General features: G+C 43.3%; 1 protein-coding gene across 2 annotated transcripts in view; it reads left to right on the top strand.

Moving 5' to 3' along the window:
• Window positions 1–12,530, top strand: part of pard3ba (par-3 family cell polarity regulator beta a) — a 168,693-nt gene extending 156,163 nt beyond the window's left edge. For both annotated transcript variants that reach the window (XM_086048410.1, XM_086048415.1), the window contains 2 exons: window positions 489–565; window positions 11,723–12,530. In XM_086048410.1, coding sequence (XP_085904536.1) covers window positions 489–565; window positions 11,723–12,080 — 435 coding nt within the window. In that variant the 3' untranslated portion in view covers window positions 12,081–12,530. The remainder of the gene's footprint in view (window positions 1–488; window positions 566–11,722) is intronic.
• The last annotated feature ends 7,332 nt before the right edge of the window (window positions 12,531–19,862 follow it).

Below are 19,862 nucleotides of genomic sequence, written 5' to 3'. Positions count from 1 at the left end.
AGCCGCTTGTGTTAAATGACCCTATAGATTGCTTTTGAAGCAGGGACCCACATTTGATCCTCCCCATTTTGCGAAAGGACGATCCACAATGAGTGAGGTGTCAGTGGTAGCCAATAGCCAACATCGCACCAGCAACAAACTGCGTGAACCTTGACAGTGTGTGAGCAGATATGTTGTCGAACACTTTTGCCAAAGTGGATGGGTAATGTGAATAAAAGGCTAAATTGAAGAGAGTTTTTCTTGTCAAGCACAAAGTAGGGTGACCAGATTCTTGAGAAAGGGCTTTTTAATTCATTTTTCTTGGACTAATTTGATGTTGTGCACATTGTCATTATTATGTGGCAAAACGGGATGTGTTTTAGTAAGTATGGGTCGTAGGGAGAAATCACATTCTTGTTTGGGTTTATGCACATCGTCATATTGACTCCCTAAAGTGGAAGGATGACTAGCCTTGGGCTTTGAGAGTTAACTATTGTGTTCCCTTGCAGGTGGCACCCAGAGGTGATGAATCCCAACATTTGCACCTGTATGAGGAATTGGACCGGCCACACTCCACACACGCTAGGTAAGAGCTAGTATTTCTTCCTCAATGCAAGGGGAGAAGACAGGATTATGTCAATCTTTGTGCCCCCCTCACCCCCTCCCATTCGCACGCACGCACGCACACACACACACAGACGTACACGGCCCAGGCTAATCCTCTTTGGAGCTCATAATTAAATTTGGAGTGTTTGCCTTGGGAGTGTCTACTCATCCCAGGAATAGGACTGATCAGGTCTCCAGAGAGCACGACGTCGGCAGGAAGCTTACGCACAGAAGCAGCCCGAGGACGCTCAGCACTTGCAAGGCACGCGCAGCCTCTCATGTGGCTTTACTGCCGCTGTGTTCGCTCCTTGTGTTTGTTTAGCTGCTCTCCTGTCAAATTAGGAACGTAAACATGTGTGGCTCATCAGGTCTCTGTTGAAGGTTTCACATTAGTGCCACGCAGCCAAGGGGCGCACGGATGCAAGGTGAATGTAGAGGGGACACCAGTAGGGAGATGAGGAGAGAGAAAAGTCATTTCACGGCTTATTGGGCCGCCTGATATAACCGAAAGCAGGGAGTGAACCGAGAGCGCAGAAGAACGAGTAAGAATTCAAACTGAGACCCGATGACATTGGAACCTTAAGAAGCAACTATACTTTTTTATTTATTTATTTATTTGATTAACTGTGTGGGCTGACATGAAGTTGAGATTGAATGCGTACTGCGGCCCAACAGACAGGTTGTTGACGTTCAACAAATGTTTTGATTTGGATTGCAAAACATTCTATATTTGAAGACATGGCTCTTTTGTTAGGTAGCACAATGACCCACTGCTTTAGCATGTCTACCTCACTGTTCTGAAGTTGGGGTTCAAATCGTGGCTCTGTGTAAAGTTTGCATGTTTACCCCGCGCCTGCGAGGCCTGTCCGAGTACTCGGGCTTCCTCCCTCGTTATAAACATCTGCATGTTAGGTTAAGTGATGCCTCAAATTGTCTATAGGTGTGAATATGTTTATCAGTTGTTCTTTTTTTTTTATGTGCGCTGTGATAGGCTAGCAATCAGTTCAGAATGTGCCCACCCTCTAGCCCAGGGGTCGGCAACCCGCGGCTGTCGGCTCTTTTATCCTTATGTTGCGGCCCTGCGTGGCTTGGGAAAATAAATGATAAGTCTCCAATTGAAGAATATTGTAACATCTTCCAAAGACACAATGTCAGTTATCTCCCTTTTTATTATTCCCACACGGTTGCCTTCTTATTATTCCAACTATGGTGCAACAACATTTCCTCATAAGTACACACGGATCTCTTCGTCCTTCTCGCCGTCTGCTCATTCCTCACTCGAACACCCCTCCAATCCAGCGAGTCGAGATGCATTCAGGAACCTCGGAAACAACACAATTTACCAAAGCACAAATGTCGCCACAACACAGATAACCCAATTCGTTACGGTATGTTATTTGTCTCAGAATTGTGTATCATGTCTTCTTATTAAGTTAAAGTTTTTAACTTCTTTCTTCAGACCTTGTACAATTTTAGTGATCAGCATTCGCCTTCATCAGAGACGTTTGACAGCACAGGGAACAGTCAGCATGCGTGACTGCCTTTTGACACGCCTGCTGCCAGTGACACCAAAACTGCACAATATCTGAACAAAGTATTTTATTTGTGCATGTTCGTTTGTTTAATTGTAGCTGTAAATTGTAAGATTATTGTGACCTCCAAATATTAAAATAAAATTATATAGTCACTGTCGGCCGAAAATATTGGACGTTCAAATATGGTCTAATGATTTTTTTTTTTTTTTTAATCACAAAGCGATTCTAATGGTCCCTCCCTACCTCGTCTGTAATTTTTATGCAATTCTAGCCATCTAAAGCAGTGAAAATAGCAAATAGTCAAATAAAGCACAATTCCGGATGTGTGTGCAACACATGACGTGTTCTCCATCTGCTGAATGCAGCGTTTTTTTGTTTTTTTTTACGACAATAATGAGTGAAACTAGTAAGGGTCTTTGGATTACGTTGGCTTGTTTGTTTAATAAAATGCCACCTGTCATTTTTACCTGAGTGCCTAAAAAGCTGTACCCAAAGTAAATTTGAAGATGTACTTGAACCATTTAGAGTATCAGCATAGTTTTGGTCTCTTTTTGAAGACTTTGAATTTTTCTCTGCAACTGTCAGAATCTGTTAAAATGCTACTGGCACTGAATTATGGACATTTGAATACAGAAAACAAGATAGATTTTATGTCCACCTATTTTTATTTTATTTTTTTTTACCAAAATCTGCCTGTAAAATTAATGTAGCAGGGTGGTGGACTGAATAACGCAACAGAATTACAGCTCGAAGGCTTCTCCAATTCCATTTTAAATTTGAGAATAATACTACAGAAAATGAGCATTTATACAAGTTTTCCTAAGGAGAGGTCCTGGCGAGCCAAAAGTGTGCCATTTGGGTGACCCTTTGCAACCATGGTCACATACTTGGGAGAAAAGGCTGCTATTCTGGAATGCTTCAACATACAAAAATGATCATGAGTTCTGATGAAAAGTAACACTTGGGGCTATTTTATCCTACATCCCTACATTTTTTTTAAAAAAGGGCATAAAATATCAAAGAAGGTGACGCAGTGTGACGTGTGCTTTGAAAGTGTGTGTTACGCAAGTTACGCACGGTGTTTGTTGTCATTCAAAAAAGGTTTCCAAAGCAACCGAACACGTTTTTTTTAAGAATTTCATTGGCCGTTGAATGCGAAAATCACCAGCAAGCTATGTGTTTTAGTTGTGACTGGCACAATTGACGAATCATCAAGAGTGATATTACTATTTACGCACAAATTGTTCATTGGCTGCTGTTGAACTGGTGATACAGTAAACATTAGTTTATTGGATCAAGTGAGATGTCAATTGAGCACCAAGAAGCAGAGCTACGTTTTGATACCTCGCACACTTTACTCTCATCAAGCAGACTCGACCTACGATGGAAAATATGTCCAAAATATGCGTATCTGATGGAAATATGTCACGGTTGCAGCAGCTTATAACATAGCTTTATGGAGTTTTCTATGTCACCCTGCTGCAACACACCTGGTTCAAATCATCATATAATCAGCAAGTTCTGCAGAAGCTGGATAACGATCCTAATCATTGTATTCCTTGAATCAGGTGGGTTGCAGCAGGGTGACATAGAAAACACCGGAATTGCCCACCCCTGATGTAAGGCTTGTTGTGGACTAACTATATTACTGGAATACTTTTACTGGACCCTTGTCAACGTAATGGGATTATTTTTGCCAAGCCTGCAGATATGATTGCATCTTATAATGTTTGGCATCATTCGAATCGCCGGAAACTCGTTTTTGTAACCATATATAAACATGCCTGGGCATGTTTTGAAGTTGTTCTATATATAGCGAATATTTGCGTCCCGCCGGCGGGACTCTGGAATCTTAACGTGTATTGTGTGTATCGATGAGATGCTTCATTGCGAAAAAAAACAACCTCACGTGTGTCGTGAGGTAAGTCTCCATTTCATTTTAATATGCACTTTAGACACGGTTAGTTTGATCATTGTTTTATGTGGCTCTCACTCACTGTAAGAAGGCGTTTTATGAAGGCGTTGTAGCCAAAATGAAGATCGATTGCATTGTATTGGGCAGGTGTGTTTGCTGGCGTGACGTTTCAAAGGCTGGGGGCACGATGGGGGCTTCACATGAGCGCGGACTTTGAAGTACTCCGATGTCACTGCATGTCTTGGTTTTTGTACTCTTTTAATCAAGTGAAGTGTCAAATTACCGATTGAATGTATTTTGTAGGTAGTATTATGTGGACGTGAGCATGCAAGAGTAATATACGGAATTATACAACTAGAACTTAGCGGTGCCTGGGACTGTCAAAAGGTGTTTGCGGCTCCCATAGTTTTCTTTTCTGTGGAAACTGGGTCGAAATGGCTCTTTGACTGTTCATGGTTTCTGACCCCTAGCCCCTAGCTCTAGCCCATAGTCAGCTAGCTCACCTAGGAAATGGATGAATGGTCTAAAAACAAAACTATTGCGTAGTTAGTTATTAATAATTGTTTTTTGTAATTGCTTAAGATACACATTGATACATTGTATTTTGAACAGGAAAAAAATCAACCCCATATTCACTGTGTTTTGACTGTTCATCCCCATTTGGAGTTATCTTAAGCCTTACAGCTGCTGCTTGTCATCGGCGTCATACGCATGCACAGTTTTAATTCGCCTCAAAATGCAACAAAAGGCGAGAGAAAATCCAAACTGTGAAGAAGCATGGCGCTTAACATTACAGCAAGGGGAGCAGGCAGTATTTTAAAAGTGTTGTTTTGTTCCTTCATCAAGGTGAGAAAAGAGGAGGACGAGGAGGAAAGCAAGCAAATGCAGCAGTGACTAGAATGTGTCTTTGGTAGTGGGAGTTGAACTTAGTGCAAAATCCCCCCGGGCGCCGCCATTATTGAAAGCCATTTCCTCTCAAAATGAGTGCACCTCTGCCATTGGCCTGTCTCTCATTAGCATACATTTAGGCTGCCTTTGTGTGGCGCTTGTACGGGGTGCAGCTGGAAAGATGGAAGGCAGAAAGCGTGTGTGTGGGCGTGCGCGCGTGCGTGTTTGGATAATTTACAAGCAAAGCACCTCACAGATGGGATCGCATGGGGAGAGGCTAGTACGAAGTACTTAGCAAATGGGTTGAAATTGAGGCGACGTACAGTGAGTGTCAATCTGTAGATGCAACTTCCTCTCTGCAAACCAAAGCACATCTGGGTCGTTTTAGGACCAAAATGTGCCAGTTTTGTGTCTTTGCCGCCACGTTACCCCGGTGTCACACGTCATCGTCGTAGTTGAATCGAACTCACTTGTCGACACTTGAGGCTCCACTCAGCAGAAGAGGGGTTTCTAGTGAACAGGATTTTCAGCACGTTCTGGGAGTGGTGGCACGGAGAACCTCGCCCCACGATGAGGGTGTGAGTGAGTTTGTGGTCTGCCTCTCCATTGGCTGAGGGCTACAAAGCAGCCGGACGCTGCAGGCCACATATGCACGCTGACATATGGACAACATTAACATGGTTACCAATTCAAAGCAGCAGGTCAGGGGCGCAGTGACCCAGCCCCGGGTTATCCAATCACTGCCCCTCCCGTGCACCATTGCCTGAAGGTGATTGGATTAGGGGCTCTAACAATGGTGCGTTGTCATTTGCTAAGGCTGATGGATCCTTCTGGAGAATGGCCAAGTTTGCAATAGCCCCAAGTAAACTTTTTTATTTCAGTCCCCGTGTATGAGTTCCCTTTTCTTCTACAATTCCTCACTGTTATTCCTGTGCCTGTTTCACCAAATTACTATTTCTGGTGTTGGCAAAACATTTTCTTAAGAATATGTATTTCCATGAGCATCTTGGATAGGATGATGCTGTCTGTACTGCTGGCAGCTACTTGGTCAAATTCATCAACATGAAATTTCAGTAACAGGTGACGTGCATCCTGGCGCTTCTCAGTCCTCTTGCCTGTCCTCAAGTACTTTCAGTGGACCTTCCATGGACGTTTACATGCTTGCACACTTTTAGCCTGTTGGATTTCCCTGCCATATCTCAGTAATATATGAACCCTTTGGCACTGGTGACCAAAGATGACTAAAATGGAAGAATAGAGGACGCCCATGTCATATTTCGGCATGTGCTTGGTGTTGACTCCCAGTTTTTCCCAAATGTGGTCAATGTGATATTTGCACCATGGTGGTCATCCCTCTTTTAGATCTCACAGCTTTTGAAGCAGTCATCAGTCTCAGCGATCCATCTACTGAAAGACGCATTTTGAACTGTTGCAGCTCAGTGCAAGTCATTTAATTATCCTATAAAGCCCAAGAGAGGTCTTTTTTTTCTTTCTTTTCAACAGCTGCTCCTTCTGCATGCTGCATTTGAGACCGAGAACCAACCTTTAATAGTTCATAATGAAACTATGTGCAGGGATTGTGGACTTTTGTGTTCCCCTGCTGTGCCATGACTCCTTTCTTATTGGCTGGCCTGTTTTGAAGGTGCGCAGAGGCAGCCATGTTTGTCCAGCTAACCGCATTTGAGCTCACGGAGTCGGCGATCGGAAATGAAAGGTCTTTTGCCGGATTTGTCACCTGCATGGCTGAGACGCCTGTGGTGCAGCTACCTGTGTACAATAACGCTGCGGTCTCATAAATCCTCCCGCCGACATTTGTATGTCTCCTCTGTTTATGTCTGTCTTTCCGCATCCCTTCGCCACAAGTCCTCCCTAAGCTGGGAATGAGAAAATGGAATCATAGCATTCTAAATAAATCAAAAGGTAAACGCTTTGAGGTCTCAGTGCTCACTGTGAGTTCGATAAGTAATACACAGACTGCCATGTACATGACCGCGTGGTATTCGGGAAGCTCAGTGCGTAAAACCCCAAAACTCATTTTAACCCCGAACAGAAACAAGTAGAATAGTATAGGCAAGTGGTGAACTTCATATGAACTGTCCAGCCAGGAGGAAATTCGACACGAGCTGCTACAGCAAGCGCTCCTTTCTGAATTCATGGACAGAGAAATCCATCTGTTTCTGTCATTAACAGTAATGTTACGGAAATGTCTTTGGCTCTTTTCCACAATCTTTCTCCTTCGTCCAAAATATGACCTCTGACTACCCTTTTCCCTCAATGCAGAGACGAACGACTTTTGCTAATGGTGTTCCAATGAGCCGACTGAGGGAGTCCCCACATAGCGTACGAGTAGAACCCGCCAGTGACTCTACGCATCGTTTTGCCGTATGGTAGTGATCCGCACAAACAAAGGCCACGGCATACAGGGCACGTGTGCTTGTGGTTGACTTTGAGTGGTGGCTTCTGTGGCGTCAGGCCTGCTTGCTATCAGTGGCGCTAGTGTCATATCACGCCTAACTTCATTGTGTGTTTGCAAGGTTTGGGGAGTCTCGAGAACTTCTCACATACACTTTGCTTAATTTGTGATATTAAATCTGGTGAATGTAAACAAACACATTACTTCCCATAAAATAAGCAATGCAGTATGCATCTTGGTAATGGCAAGGCAACCACATGAGCAGCCAAGTGTCTGTTTGACGTTGAAATGTCACATACTGCCATTTTTGTCTTTTCCCTGCAGGTTAGAGGTCGCTGGCAGATGTGTTCACATACTGTATGTGTCTGTAAAGGCCTAGATAGACCAAAAAAAACTCTGGCCAACAGTGACAGACGCTTACCCCCTGTGGCATCTGGCCAGCTGTCGACACGTCACGCTGGAGGAATACACCGCAACGACAGACAGCGACGCTGACCATTAAAATACCTTCTGCGCATGCATAAGATGTAATACCCTTCCATACCATCGGCGGCAGTAGTCACCATTTCTCATGGTTAGAAAACTCCAACCGGAAAGCTGTTGGCCGGGGACGGATTATAAAAATGTAAACAATGCATTCAGCTCTATTCTTAGCTCACGATGAACTCCCACGCGAAGTAAACCATCACGTTCTTGACACGGTATTGTGAAATACTTGTAAGAAGATTAAGGCGGCGAAGGCGTGCTCACTGTTTTTCCGCATTTGTCACTTCCTGTTGGTGCTCTGAGTGCTGATTTGCTAGCTAACAGCCAATCAGAGTGACCAAATGTCACGACTGGCGACGCCAATTCAACAAACGTAAACGCCCCCAAGACGCTTACAGACGGGTTATGACACTACGATGGTGGCCACTACACCAAACAGATGGCGCATTCAGACGCCACAAGTTCTAGGGATGGGAATTTCGACTAATTTGCCCACCGACTAGTCTCAAATTTTATTTGCGACTAGTCTATAAGGAAGAAAACTTGAATTTTAATACATATTGAATTCAAAGTATAAAATGCAAATGTATGTATTTAGGGGCTATTTCAGCCCATTCATTCAGGACAGTTTGTTAATTTAAATGATATTGATGTAACAACCACTGACTGAATAAAGGTGAACAATTGAAAGAGAAATACATTTCTGATACATTTTCCAATGCAATGCATGGTATTTATTATGAATAAGTTTAATGAGTAATGTTACCGACTCCCAGTCCAGCAGGGTCTCATTCGCTAGCACCATGTTAGCTGCATTATCATGCACACTGGCGACGACTTTATTTTGTAGTGCCCACGTACCCATCGCATTCCGCAGGTGAGCAGACAAGTTTTCAGCTCTGTGTCTTTCCTCTAAGGCTAGGTTCACAGTACAGGCAAATGCGACCCAGATCGGATTTTTTTTGCCCATATGCGCCCTGTACCAGATTTTTTTATGACAGTCTGAACGGCTCAATTCCGATTTTTCCAAATGCGACCTGGGTCGCTTTCATATGTGGTCATAGATCGGATACGTATCCGATCTTTTCCAATGCGTTCGCGGTCTGAACGGCCAGGTCGCATATACTGTCTACGACATTGACGAGCCCAAGATGCGCTCCACGCAGGCGGAGGGAAAGTGCTGGCAGCAGGGGGATCGAATCTGCAAAGTTGTTTTGAGTAACACTATTGACTTTATGTTTTACTTTAATTTAATCCCACTTGAAACGTGAAGCATAAAGTGGACATTTACGGCGATCGTAGTAATTCAGCCACGGCTCAGATAGATTGATTTTTTTTTTTACGCACGGTTATGATGTGACGTCATCGTTAGTGATGTCTCCATGAAATGACATAATAAAGCCTCGCCTCATAATTTCCCCCAAATACTGTATTTATTTCTACCTGTTACCTAATTGCTTGAATGCCCCAACACGCTAGACCACATTTATTTCCTCAAACTTTCTGCGCAGGCAGGCCACTTTGACGACGCATGTGTTCATACAGACAAGACAGTGGGCGCATTTCTAATGTAATATGAACGCTTACACAAAAAAAATTTGATTTTTTAGGGGGGGATTGAGCAATTCTCTCTCTTGGTGCTCAGCATGATTACAGAGGCCGAGGCAGAGGCGTGTGGAACAAGATGCGTGATACTTAAAATAGAAAACGTTTAATGAATCGTAGACGGTTAAACGGTTAAACGACTAGCCACAACGCTTCACGACCTCCGACGTCGGTTTGGTCTATCAAGGCCTTAATACATCTGCATGTTCTCTTCATCTCTGCATTTAGTACATTCATTAGTTACATGCATATCTCATGTGTACAACATGGATCTGAGGTCCTCAACATTAACGTAAAAATGGTTCTGCTTTTGACACGGCTTTATGAATTTGCCTCCATTAATCTTGCAGCAAGGCTGAAGCCCGCTGAATGACCTCGGGAAACGAGGCTCTCCGTGGGTCACTGGGGCTCTTGGACCCTTTAATCCCCCATCTGTTTGGTCAAACACACACACACACACACACACATAAATACTCTCATATGGTTGAAGACAAACATGTTCTTTTTTTTAACGCAATAAGTTTGCATGTCCTGTTTGTTGGTTAAAAATGTAGTAAAATTAATTCCTTTTATTGCTTCCGGGTTGTTATTCTTAGGTTTTTTAAAAAAGTCTTTGTGCGTATTCATCACACAAGTGTTTTGAATCATCAAGCCAATTTCAATATCTCACAGACAGCTAAAACACCCCTCGTAAATACATAATGCAGTTTTTAAATGATATTGATTAAGGGGGGTAAAACATTTGAAATGTGGAAAAAGTAGTTGCACTCCTCACCCTTGTTAAATTATGAATTAACTGTGATTAACCACAGTTTTTGGAAAACTGAGTTCAATTTCACAGGCCACACCCAAGCATGATTACCGATAGATTTGTCGAATCAAGAAATCACTTAACTTGTTTCGTGACAAAGTGAAATACAAGATCTCTGAAAGAAATGCACAATATCGCGCAGTCTGGAAAGTGTTCCAAAGCCATTTCCAAGGGCCTCTTCTGAAAGTCTAAACTCATAACTTGGATGCCACCTTTCCAAAATCTTTGTTGGGATATGTCATCAGGCCAATTAGAGACAAAAAAGTGCTTCCGTTCCACCACAGGAAAGGAACAGCACTGTTTCAAATGAATTCAGATTCACTTGCCAGGAAACATCTTGACCCACCCAAGACATTTGGAGAAAAATGTGTTGACTAATAGGACAGAAGTTTAACTGTGGTGATTTAGTGGACTACGTTTGAATTTTTGTCCAAAATACATCTGCAATGACTGTTTGTTGTCACAAGCCTCCCACCCAGCTTGCTCTTCTTCTCTTGTGAATTAAATGTTGTTCGCCACAACCATGGAGGCTGGCGCATGCGCAGAAAGCCGGCTACGATTTTCCATCGATGGACTCGCCACTCGAATTTGGATTGCAATCAAATTGTCGTGTTGTGTTAATCCAACTTTTGAAAAGTCAAACACAAGTATAGTAAGGTCTTGCATGCATTTTAAGTTTATTTTCAATTGGTTTCATGCAATAGTTTGTTTTTAGTGTTGGTAAACTGACTGACTGTGGTTATTAGGGTTTAAAAAAGTATGAAGTCATATTTGGTCACAACTTTTGTCAATTGAACCAATCAAAATTCTGTGCCATGCTGAAGCCAAACTGTACATCCTCGTGGAAACGGAGTTAAACATTCCTTGAACTGAGCTACAGCAGCACATTTGTTGTCTGTGACTCCGCCTCTGCTGACAGACAAAGCAGCGCTGTTCATTCTTGGGACCACCTGTGTGTACCGCTCAGTTTGGGTGGTCAAAACACACACACACACACACATTTTTGTATAGCACTGCAGCTCACCACAGTCCAGGAATACCCTAATGGGAAGGCAGAAGTCACCCAAAGTCACTGTCTAATCTGTGGTTAGTGAGGCATTCTAATTGGCGAGTCAACAGGTGCTGAGCCAGACTCGGGACTGACAGCGGTGACGCTTTGGTATGATGGCAGAATAAGGGGAGGCTTCAGCGGGAGGGGAGTTAGCGTTAGCCAAACTCCAGCAAGCATTGTGTGACTCAGCACAATGCAGGGTCGTTTTTTCAATTTTGCGAACACTGAGTATCTTGCGCCCTCCACTTACCTTCTCTATGTCCCCCTTGGATTAGGGGCTATCTAATCTTATATTACAGTATTTTGTCCAATCGAATCCTAATCTTTTACAGCTAGTATGAAGCAACTGGACACTTCCATCTGGCACACACACACACCAGTTCAAACCAGTACAGCCTCCTCAGCTAATGTCTTTTTCTTCTCTCTCTTTCAGGAGGGACCCATATGATTACCCGACCCACTCTAGATCTTCAAACAGAGAGCCCGATCACTACCAAGATCGCTACCATGACAAAAGTCAGTCTGTCCATCAGTCAGCGTCCTACAACCAACGTCACCACACCTCATCTCCCCATGCCGGACAGCAGTACCGTGCGGCCATGGGTCAGGACGTTCTTCCCTCCCCGGCCACGACCCGCAAAGGACGCCACTACTATGAGGCTGTAGGAAACGGAGGGGAAGGCTACCGGCAGGCCAGCCCCGGTCGTTACGCCAGCCCGGACCGCTATGGCTACAGAGACGACAGACAGCCTGATCCAAGACGGAAGAACCCCATGATAGGTGCTGTTTAATTGAAACTAGTTGCAAGTGTGTGTTTTCCTCAATCTGTGAAATATTCTCCTGAGATTATTTTCTAAACCAAGGATGGCCAAAAAGCAGACTGTACTGTATATTTACAAGCATGTGGATGTATTGAAAATCTTGTGAAGTTGTCAAATCTAGGGTATTTAAATGGGTTACATATAGAGCAAACTGAATTTTTGCATAGAATCAACATTTATTGCCCGACAAACTAGGCTTCACTGGGTAGGAGGTAAAGCGAGGACACTTGGACTCGGAGTCGCAGGATGTCAGAATCACAATACAGGAAAAGGAATGATGACCTTTGTAAGTATCGTTTTGTCAGACAGCAGCATTTACATTTGCAAATGAAATGACTGCTTATAGTAATAATTTGTGGTGTTTCTGATGAAATGTAAAACGTTTGATCAAGTGTAGACTATAAATGACTTTATACACTGTGCCTCTATCAGTTAATTTAACACATTAATTTTTATACAAACTTTTTGCATTAATAAATGTGGAAATTATTTCGCTGCGGTTCATTTATTCACACGCATGCATATTTCAGATATTCATTTTAACTAATACAACATCATTAGTCATCACTTTATAATATTCGGCCTAATTTCCCTGCACATCATTTCCGATAAATGAGCTCTGCGAGATGACTGATAGAAGTAGCCAGTGTTCTGATAAGGACCAAATCATCAGCAGCAATTAGATATCCTCAAGGATGATGATTATGGCCCAATTTGCTCTCCGAACTAAAGATGGCACTGATTGGCAAAATTAGTCCTGAAAGGGGGATAATTACTGTGGAGAGAGAAGCCCTTTTTTAATCAGTCCTTAATTAGCGTCAAAGCCAACAGAGGGCAGACCTCCGCCGGTTAGATGCTCCTGTCTGCACCTTTAAACCAGCATCAGCAGCATATAGACAATCAAACAATCCCCTTGTTCCAATTCATTTGAACAAAATCAACTCTAGCTGTGGCTTCTGTTGGGGAGCAATTGCGCTCTGATGTGTTTTGTAAACCGGTTAAAATAGCACAAGAACTCTGGCAAGATTAAATTGTTAAAAGTGAGGGGGAGCATAGCATGGAGTGCCGTGTTGTGTTTGTTCAAGTTGTGGCAAACAGCAATTTCTGTAATCAGTGTGCGGAAAATCTGATAATTTACAATTAGTCATAAACTAGTACATAAACGACCAGTTTAAAATCTGTATTTACTGTCATTAGAAAGTCTTCAGTCTTCAGAAATGTATTCATCCATAGCTCAATTGATACTGTAAGGCCCCTTCATAATGTAATACATATATTACCGGTGATCATAATTTATGTGAATAATGCTACAATTGTGTAAGGTAAACGATTAGCTCGTGAAAGAAGTTAAATGGTTAAAAACATGACTTAAATGTGTTAAATATGCATGTCGTGACGCATCTGTTATACCAGTTGCGCCTTTGAGGACTCCTGAGCGATTAGTCATGCCCAAAGAGGTCAGAAGGCGATCGGAGAGCAGCATCATGTTTAACATCGTCAGTAATATCTCTCTTTTTTGGGTATGGTACCAGTTCATATGTTTTTGCCAAACACAAGTGCCTGATGTATTGTTTTTTTGTGTATTAAGAACCATTCCAATGAATTTTGAGCAGTATGTAGGCCAACATAGTGCTAGCGGGCACCAGGTAGGACAAGGACCACATGAGCAGCCCGTGGGCCTAAAACATAGATAACCAGGGATGGGACGTTGTGATTTTCAAGGAATACAGTAGAAGTGATCATGTGAAATGTAATCACTTGCAGAGATTTATAGAACTACATGAAGTCCTCAATTTACGAACTAGTTCTGTTCGTACACTGGCGATGTAACCTGAATTTCCACGTATGTCACATTTTACCGTTACAGTTGAAATTTACATCAAAATGCTTGGTATAAAAAAATGAAAATACAATAAAATAAAACGCATACGATGCTGTACTTATTAGCATTGCTGCTGAGAGGTGGATGGACTGCTGGCGCGCACAGACACGATGGAGACACTTTGCGCATGCTCAACCGCAAGGAATGATGGTCTTTGTAGTACAGGAAGTGCTTGAAAGCGGACGTGCAGTGTTTGGCACGCAAGCACCGCAAATACACAAGCAGAGGTAAATAAGCTCAGAGACGCAGCACAAAAGCACACTTTTGGAGTGAGGAGGAAACTGGCTGCTTCATTCCTGTGGTAAGTGACATGAATATCAAGTGTTTTATTGACAGTTGAAAGTAACAAGCGGAAATGATGTCCATTAGAGTCACGACGCCATGCGTCGCTGTCACAGTGGGTTATTCAAATGCCGCAGCCACTCTATCCACTCAATCATGTAAATGGGATATTCAGAATGTTTCAGAAATCTGAATTTTGACCTCAACCCAAATATTGACTGCATGTAAACGTAGTCACTATGGTGCTGGGCACAAAATGGCGGAGGAGACACGGGCATCGTAAAGTCGAAACGTTATAGGTCGTGCACGTGGTAATTCGAGAACTTGCTGTGAAGTGTTTCATTTCCTTTTACATGATCCATTAACATGATCATTGTCTTCTAATCAATGAATATCATGCATCAATAATGAAATAGAGAATTTCTGCAAATGTCTAACTTCTAGGGCTGTCAAGAGATTTAAAAACAATGAGCGCTTAAATATGATCTGTAATTAATTGATCTAATTAATCTATTTTTTAATCTCACTTAAAAATTGCTGAGAAAAGCCCCAAAGCCACCAATTGTCTGTATGCATATATCTGTATCTATGGTGTATGTCTTTTTTTCAATTACCCAGTCATTTGCCACCTTGAGAGACAGTTTGGCGCATTTATCAGCCAAGGTTTCTGTTTTCAAATTGTTGAAGTTCCCCTCACCATCAATAAAGTGTCCAGTGCAGGGGCGGAGCCAGAACATGGTTAATGAGTCGGCCTGGAAAAATCAGGGTGGGCCAGAATATTTCTCTCACTGAGCACAATACTGCTATCCTGACACATCATATATTCAAATAAAATGACAAAGTTCAGATCTTCCTTAGACAACCACAATTATACCATTCTTAAAAATCAATAAAATAAAAAAACACAACGAAACACGAATTCCCCCCAAAAAATAATTTACTAAAAATGTCAAAGTATATATATTTTTCATGAATCTCACTCGGTGGGCAGTCTGTCAATCTGGGTGGGCCTGTGCACACCCAGGCCCACCCATGGCTCCGCCCCTGGTTTCCAGTCACCCCAAAAAAATGTGGTTGCGAGTTGAGGTCCAGTGATCTGCAGTTATATATAGCAATACATTTGTCCGAATCCCCCACCAAACATCAAGCTCGCTTTTCTTTTCACCGTGATTCTTCTTCTTGGTGATTTCAGTCATCACTACAGTCCTGCACGGTGGTTTGTAGGATGGGTCATTGGATGCTGTTTGAAACACCTCAATCGTCTTGAACAATGTTGATCGACCTGCAGTTCATCGCCTTATCACTAGCAAAGAACCTTCGTCAGTCTGTCGGTCGCAGACTTGCTCATACCTGGGCTGTTCTCGAGGTTCGTTTGGTGAAGAGCTTTGCAATGGCTCGCTACATTAGCGTCTCCGTTGCTATCATTAGCTGTGGCTTTAGTTGCGGCTGGTTACTTTGCATTTATGTGGTAGGCTGGAATTGCTTCTTTGGTCAGCAAAGTCCTTCTCCAAAGAAGGCATATCACTCTGCCTTTATCAATAGGGCCATCAGGGCGTCTGTTAAATTTACTATTCATCAGACCAACAACTCTCACATGCTCCTCCATTTTCACATCTTCTCTCTGCTCCTGAATTTGCCTTCCCACCCACTACAATAGGAGCCTATCAGGTTGTGCCAAACACAATGACAGCCAATCAGTGTCCACTTCAGTGTGTGACATTAACCATTGTTTTTCACACTCCCAACAACTCAAGCACAAGCCCCATGCATCAAAATGGATCTCATCGTGATACAGAAACAGTAGAATTAGAGATTAGAAATTAGATTGAGATTAACCAAAAATAACTCTTTAACTCTGACTGTAATTAAGTCATCGCAATTAATGCACTAATTTGACACCCCTAGTAATTTCACAAGTATGTATCACACTGGTAGCCTTTCGCATTCATCAAGACCCAAAATGTAGCTCTCACTTTCAAAGAGGTTGGTGACCCCCGGTTTAAGCATTATTTCAGTGTCTAATTGCTCCAGTTTTAGCTGCTATTTTAATTCTGTGCGCTTGCTGGTGCAGCACCTTGTTAAGAGCACATTCGATGCACATGTGTGTATTTAACTTCGTGTTCGTATGGAGAGAGAGCACTACGCGAGTTGCGCTCCTGTTTCATTCAATGTGTGGAGCAACAACATTAGCGATCACATGGGCAGCTAACGAGACAAACATAGGTCTGATTGATGTGTTCCCATCATGCTCAAAAATCCTTCAGCCAATCAAAATCAGTGGGTGGCATGTGAACAGATTTGGCCATTGACTTAACCTTCTTAACTCCTCTAACCTTTTCAAGAAGGCTCACTAGTGCCTCTTTTTCCCAAGGACACTGAAGAAAGACCCCCTCTCTTTAAACATTCTGGTGATCTGCTACCACTACTCCATTGACAATATGATGACCAACTGTATCAGCGTTTGGACCAGGAAGCATTGCAAAAGGAAATATTAAAAAAAAAAAAAAAACAACAACGGCCGACGCATCACTGGAGTCTCGCTTCCTGCTGTGAAGGACATCCACAGGAAGCGTTGTCTCGGGAGCCTAATCTGCATCAGAAAAGACAATACAATGTCATGGAACAAGTTGGAAAAATGTATGTCAGTGCTTCTGACCATTTTTTTCTGCATGTAGTACTGTACTGCTAAAATCTTAACACCAGTTCCATTCACACTGCCCTGATGAGAAAAGGAAATGTCCTTAGAGCAGCACATGGAGCTCAAGTCGTGATTGTTTGCTCCACTTTCTGGTCTGTCAAGGTCGTCTTAGTACAGATTGCGCTTGTCTTGGTTCTGAATGTTGAGATGTGTTTCTTCTGCGGCTCAGTATAGTGCAACCAATATATAATTGCTTTGCATATCTTTACCCACACTGACAGATTGGTCTTAGCATTTGAAATTAATTAACGGTGAAGGATGTCAAAGCGGTATGTGCCCCTTGGGAAAAAAAAAGTTTAGACACCCTTGGAGTAGATGGATGCTACTCCAACATTTACACGCAGAAAAAAAAGAAGGTATTTTCTTGTTGTTTGTATGCGTATTTACAGCAAAACAATAGGCTAAGTAGAGGGCTACAACATTTTCTTTGTGAAAAGTGCCTGTGCATTCATTCAGTCATTCACAACCACCCACTCACGCGGTGGCACAGACGATGCACAGCAGCCACTCATCGTCCATCGATTAAACATCACACTGAATGTGGGCTAAACAGTTACTCTAAGTGCCGTCTGCCTGCTTCACGTGATGCAAATTAATAAGACCTTTTTTCTTGCCTCTGGTCACTTAGTGCGCATGATGATGTTCTCTCAGGTTGCCTGATGTTTGATTTCAGCATTTTTTTTTGTCCTCCACCAAGAAGGTTTTTGTCACCGTTTGTGAGCAGAATTACACAAATCGATTTCTCCCTGAAACTTTGTGGAAGGACAAGCTATAGTGGTAAATGTGTGTGCACATCCGAGGTTTGTTTTTTTGCACACTTTTTTTCCTTTAACTTTTCCTTGATGAATATTGCATGAAGGTTAATGAAAGAATTCAGACAGAATTGAAATTCGAGTTGTAATCTGAAAATTTGTGCTCCGTCGGGACGCTGTAAAAGGAAAGCAGAAGAAGAAGCTACTCCCCCGGTCGGTTTGCTCTGAGTTGTGGGCAAATTCTGTCCACCACCTTCCCTTGTTAGCATGTGTCAATCAAAAGGCATGCTCCAGGGAGGGCAGAGTGGAGGGCTGAACCACTTATCTCTCCCTCACACAGTTGCCAAAATGGCAGGGAGGAGTGGGAGGAGGGTGTCTGTCGAGTGCATGTTGGGATGACTCACCCTCAAAATCCACAATGAAGTTCCAGGTGAGCACCCGCAGTGACCTCGGCGTCCTCGCTATCGCCCTCGCTCATCTTCGTCATTAAAGACACATTCCCCCGTGGTGGCTCGCTATCCCAGCGTCCTTCACCTGCTGCCACTGATTTCATTTTAGCCCTCGTTAAAACGTCCCAAAGCCGCCGTGGCCCAAACGGGGCGAGCGGGCCTTCTCGTTTAATTATAGCATTCATTAAAAAGCCCCCTCCTCCCACCTTCAGGTGCGCTTGGGGCCAAGGGAATATGTGGCGGCTGATGTGCTTTTTCAAGGGCCTGAATATGGAGATTGGCACTGTTATGGATAACTCTTGCCAGCTAGCCTACCCTTCACCCACCTCATCCACTTTTATGTCTGCTGTGGTGGCGCCACACACGGCATCACTCAACTTGGAGGGCGCTTCAGCCACCGTCTTTGTTTGATATTGTTCACCAGCTGTGAAATTGGATTTCCACAGTTGGCCTGATATTTGAAATGATTTCATATCCTGTGCAATATTCTTGCTTGGTTTCTCACCTTGCGCTTTGTTTAAAGGTTCCATTTTTACATCTTGCGGGGGATTTTTTTTTGTCTGATTTTGTAGATTTACCCTAAAAGCGATGTTGCCGGCTGACTCGGGCTCGCCCACACATCACGTTTTACACCAACTGTCACCATGGAAACGTGGGCCACCTCTTCTGCACAGCAGCCCCTTTTTGAGCTGATGTCATCGTCGTGGAAACACACAGGTTGATTTGTGCATTGTACTGAGAAGAATTGCTTGCTGGCAGCACACGTTTATTAGTGAAAGCTGTCCTGATTGTCCATTGTTGACTTTTGGCATCATTTCTTGATAGCACATTAGCCGGACAGTTAGCATGCAAGCCTGCGGTGCCACTCAGAGAATCGGAGTGTCTTCTCACCAGGTTGCAAGTGTGACGATGGTTAATCCCGACAAGTATTTTTGGAGCCTTCTCTAGCTTTTTCAGGCATCCATACCTTCCAACCTTTTTTTTTCCCTCTGAAAATTGTATTATCGTCATTAGGATTTCCAGAGCTGGGCAGTCCGTCCCTGGGCCGGACCGGTCGGACCCTACGGCCCGGTCGGATGCCCAAATTTTGGGGCGGAGGGGTTGGGGTGACAAATTTTTAAAAATGACTGGACCAAGCATACTCGGTGAAAGGCTTCTTTTTAGGCTTCTTCCAAAACAACTTGGAATGTCTGGGAGTATATTCAAGGTGCGCGCAGCACTCAAGTATGGCACGTCATGCACTTTCCTACTTCCCGAAATACGCCGTAACAAAACTGCTGTGTAGTGGTTTGCTGGCATGCTTTTATTTTGAAGGCCGGGAAGTGTGAAGGAGGGAAAGTGTGGAAAATAAGTAACTTGTTGAATGCTTGCAGACTTGTCGCCTGTTGGACCCAAATAATTATACAATACGACAAAACCAACCCCAGGGCTCGCAATGGAAGTTAGTACACGCAGCGGGGTAAGTACGTGAGTAAGTGGCGCGTTTGAAGCGTGTCTACAGAGGGTTTGAATAGTAAATTAATCAGCTAATTGTCTTTAAATAAACCTCTTCCGTTAGCATCACTCCCGCGGAGGCATCATGCGGCGCGGGGGCCGACAATGTTATGAATATGGCCTTGGGGTCGCGGCCGGAAAGGGTACCCAGGTCAAGGGTGGAGGGTCAAGTGCCCAGCTCTGAGGGTTTCATTA

The sequence above is a fragment of the Filicampus tigris genome, chromosome 1 (assembly GCF_054856515.1).
Source record: "Filicampus tigris isolate MCC_2025a chromosome 1, RoL_Ftig_1.0, whole genome shotgun sequence".
Lineage (NCBI taxonomy): Eukaryota > Metazoa > Chordata > Actinopteri > Syngnathiformes > Syngnathidae > Filicampus > Filicampus tigris.
Note: the sequence above shows the minus strand (reverse complement) of the source record. Positions and strands in the feature narration are given on the sequence as shown.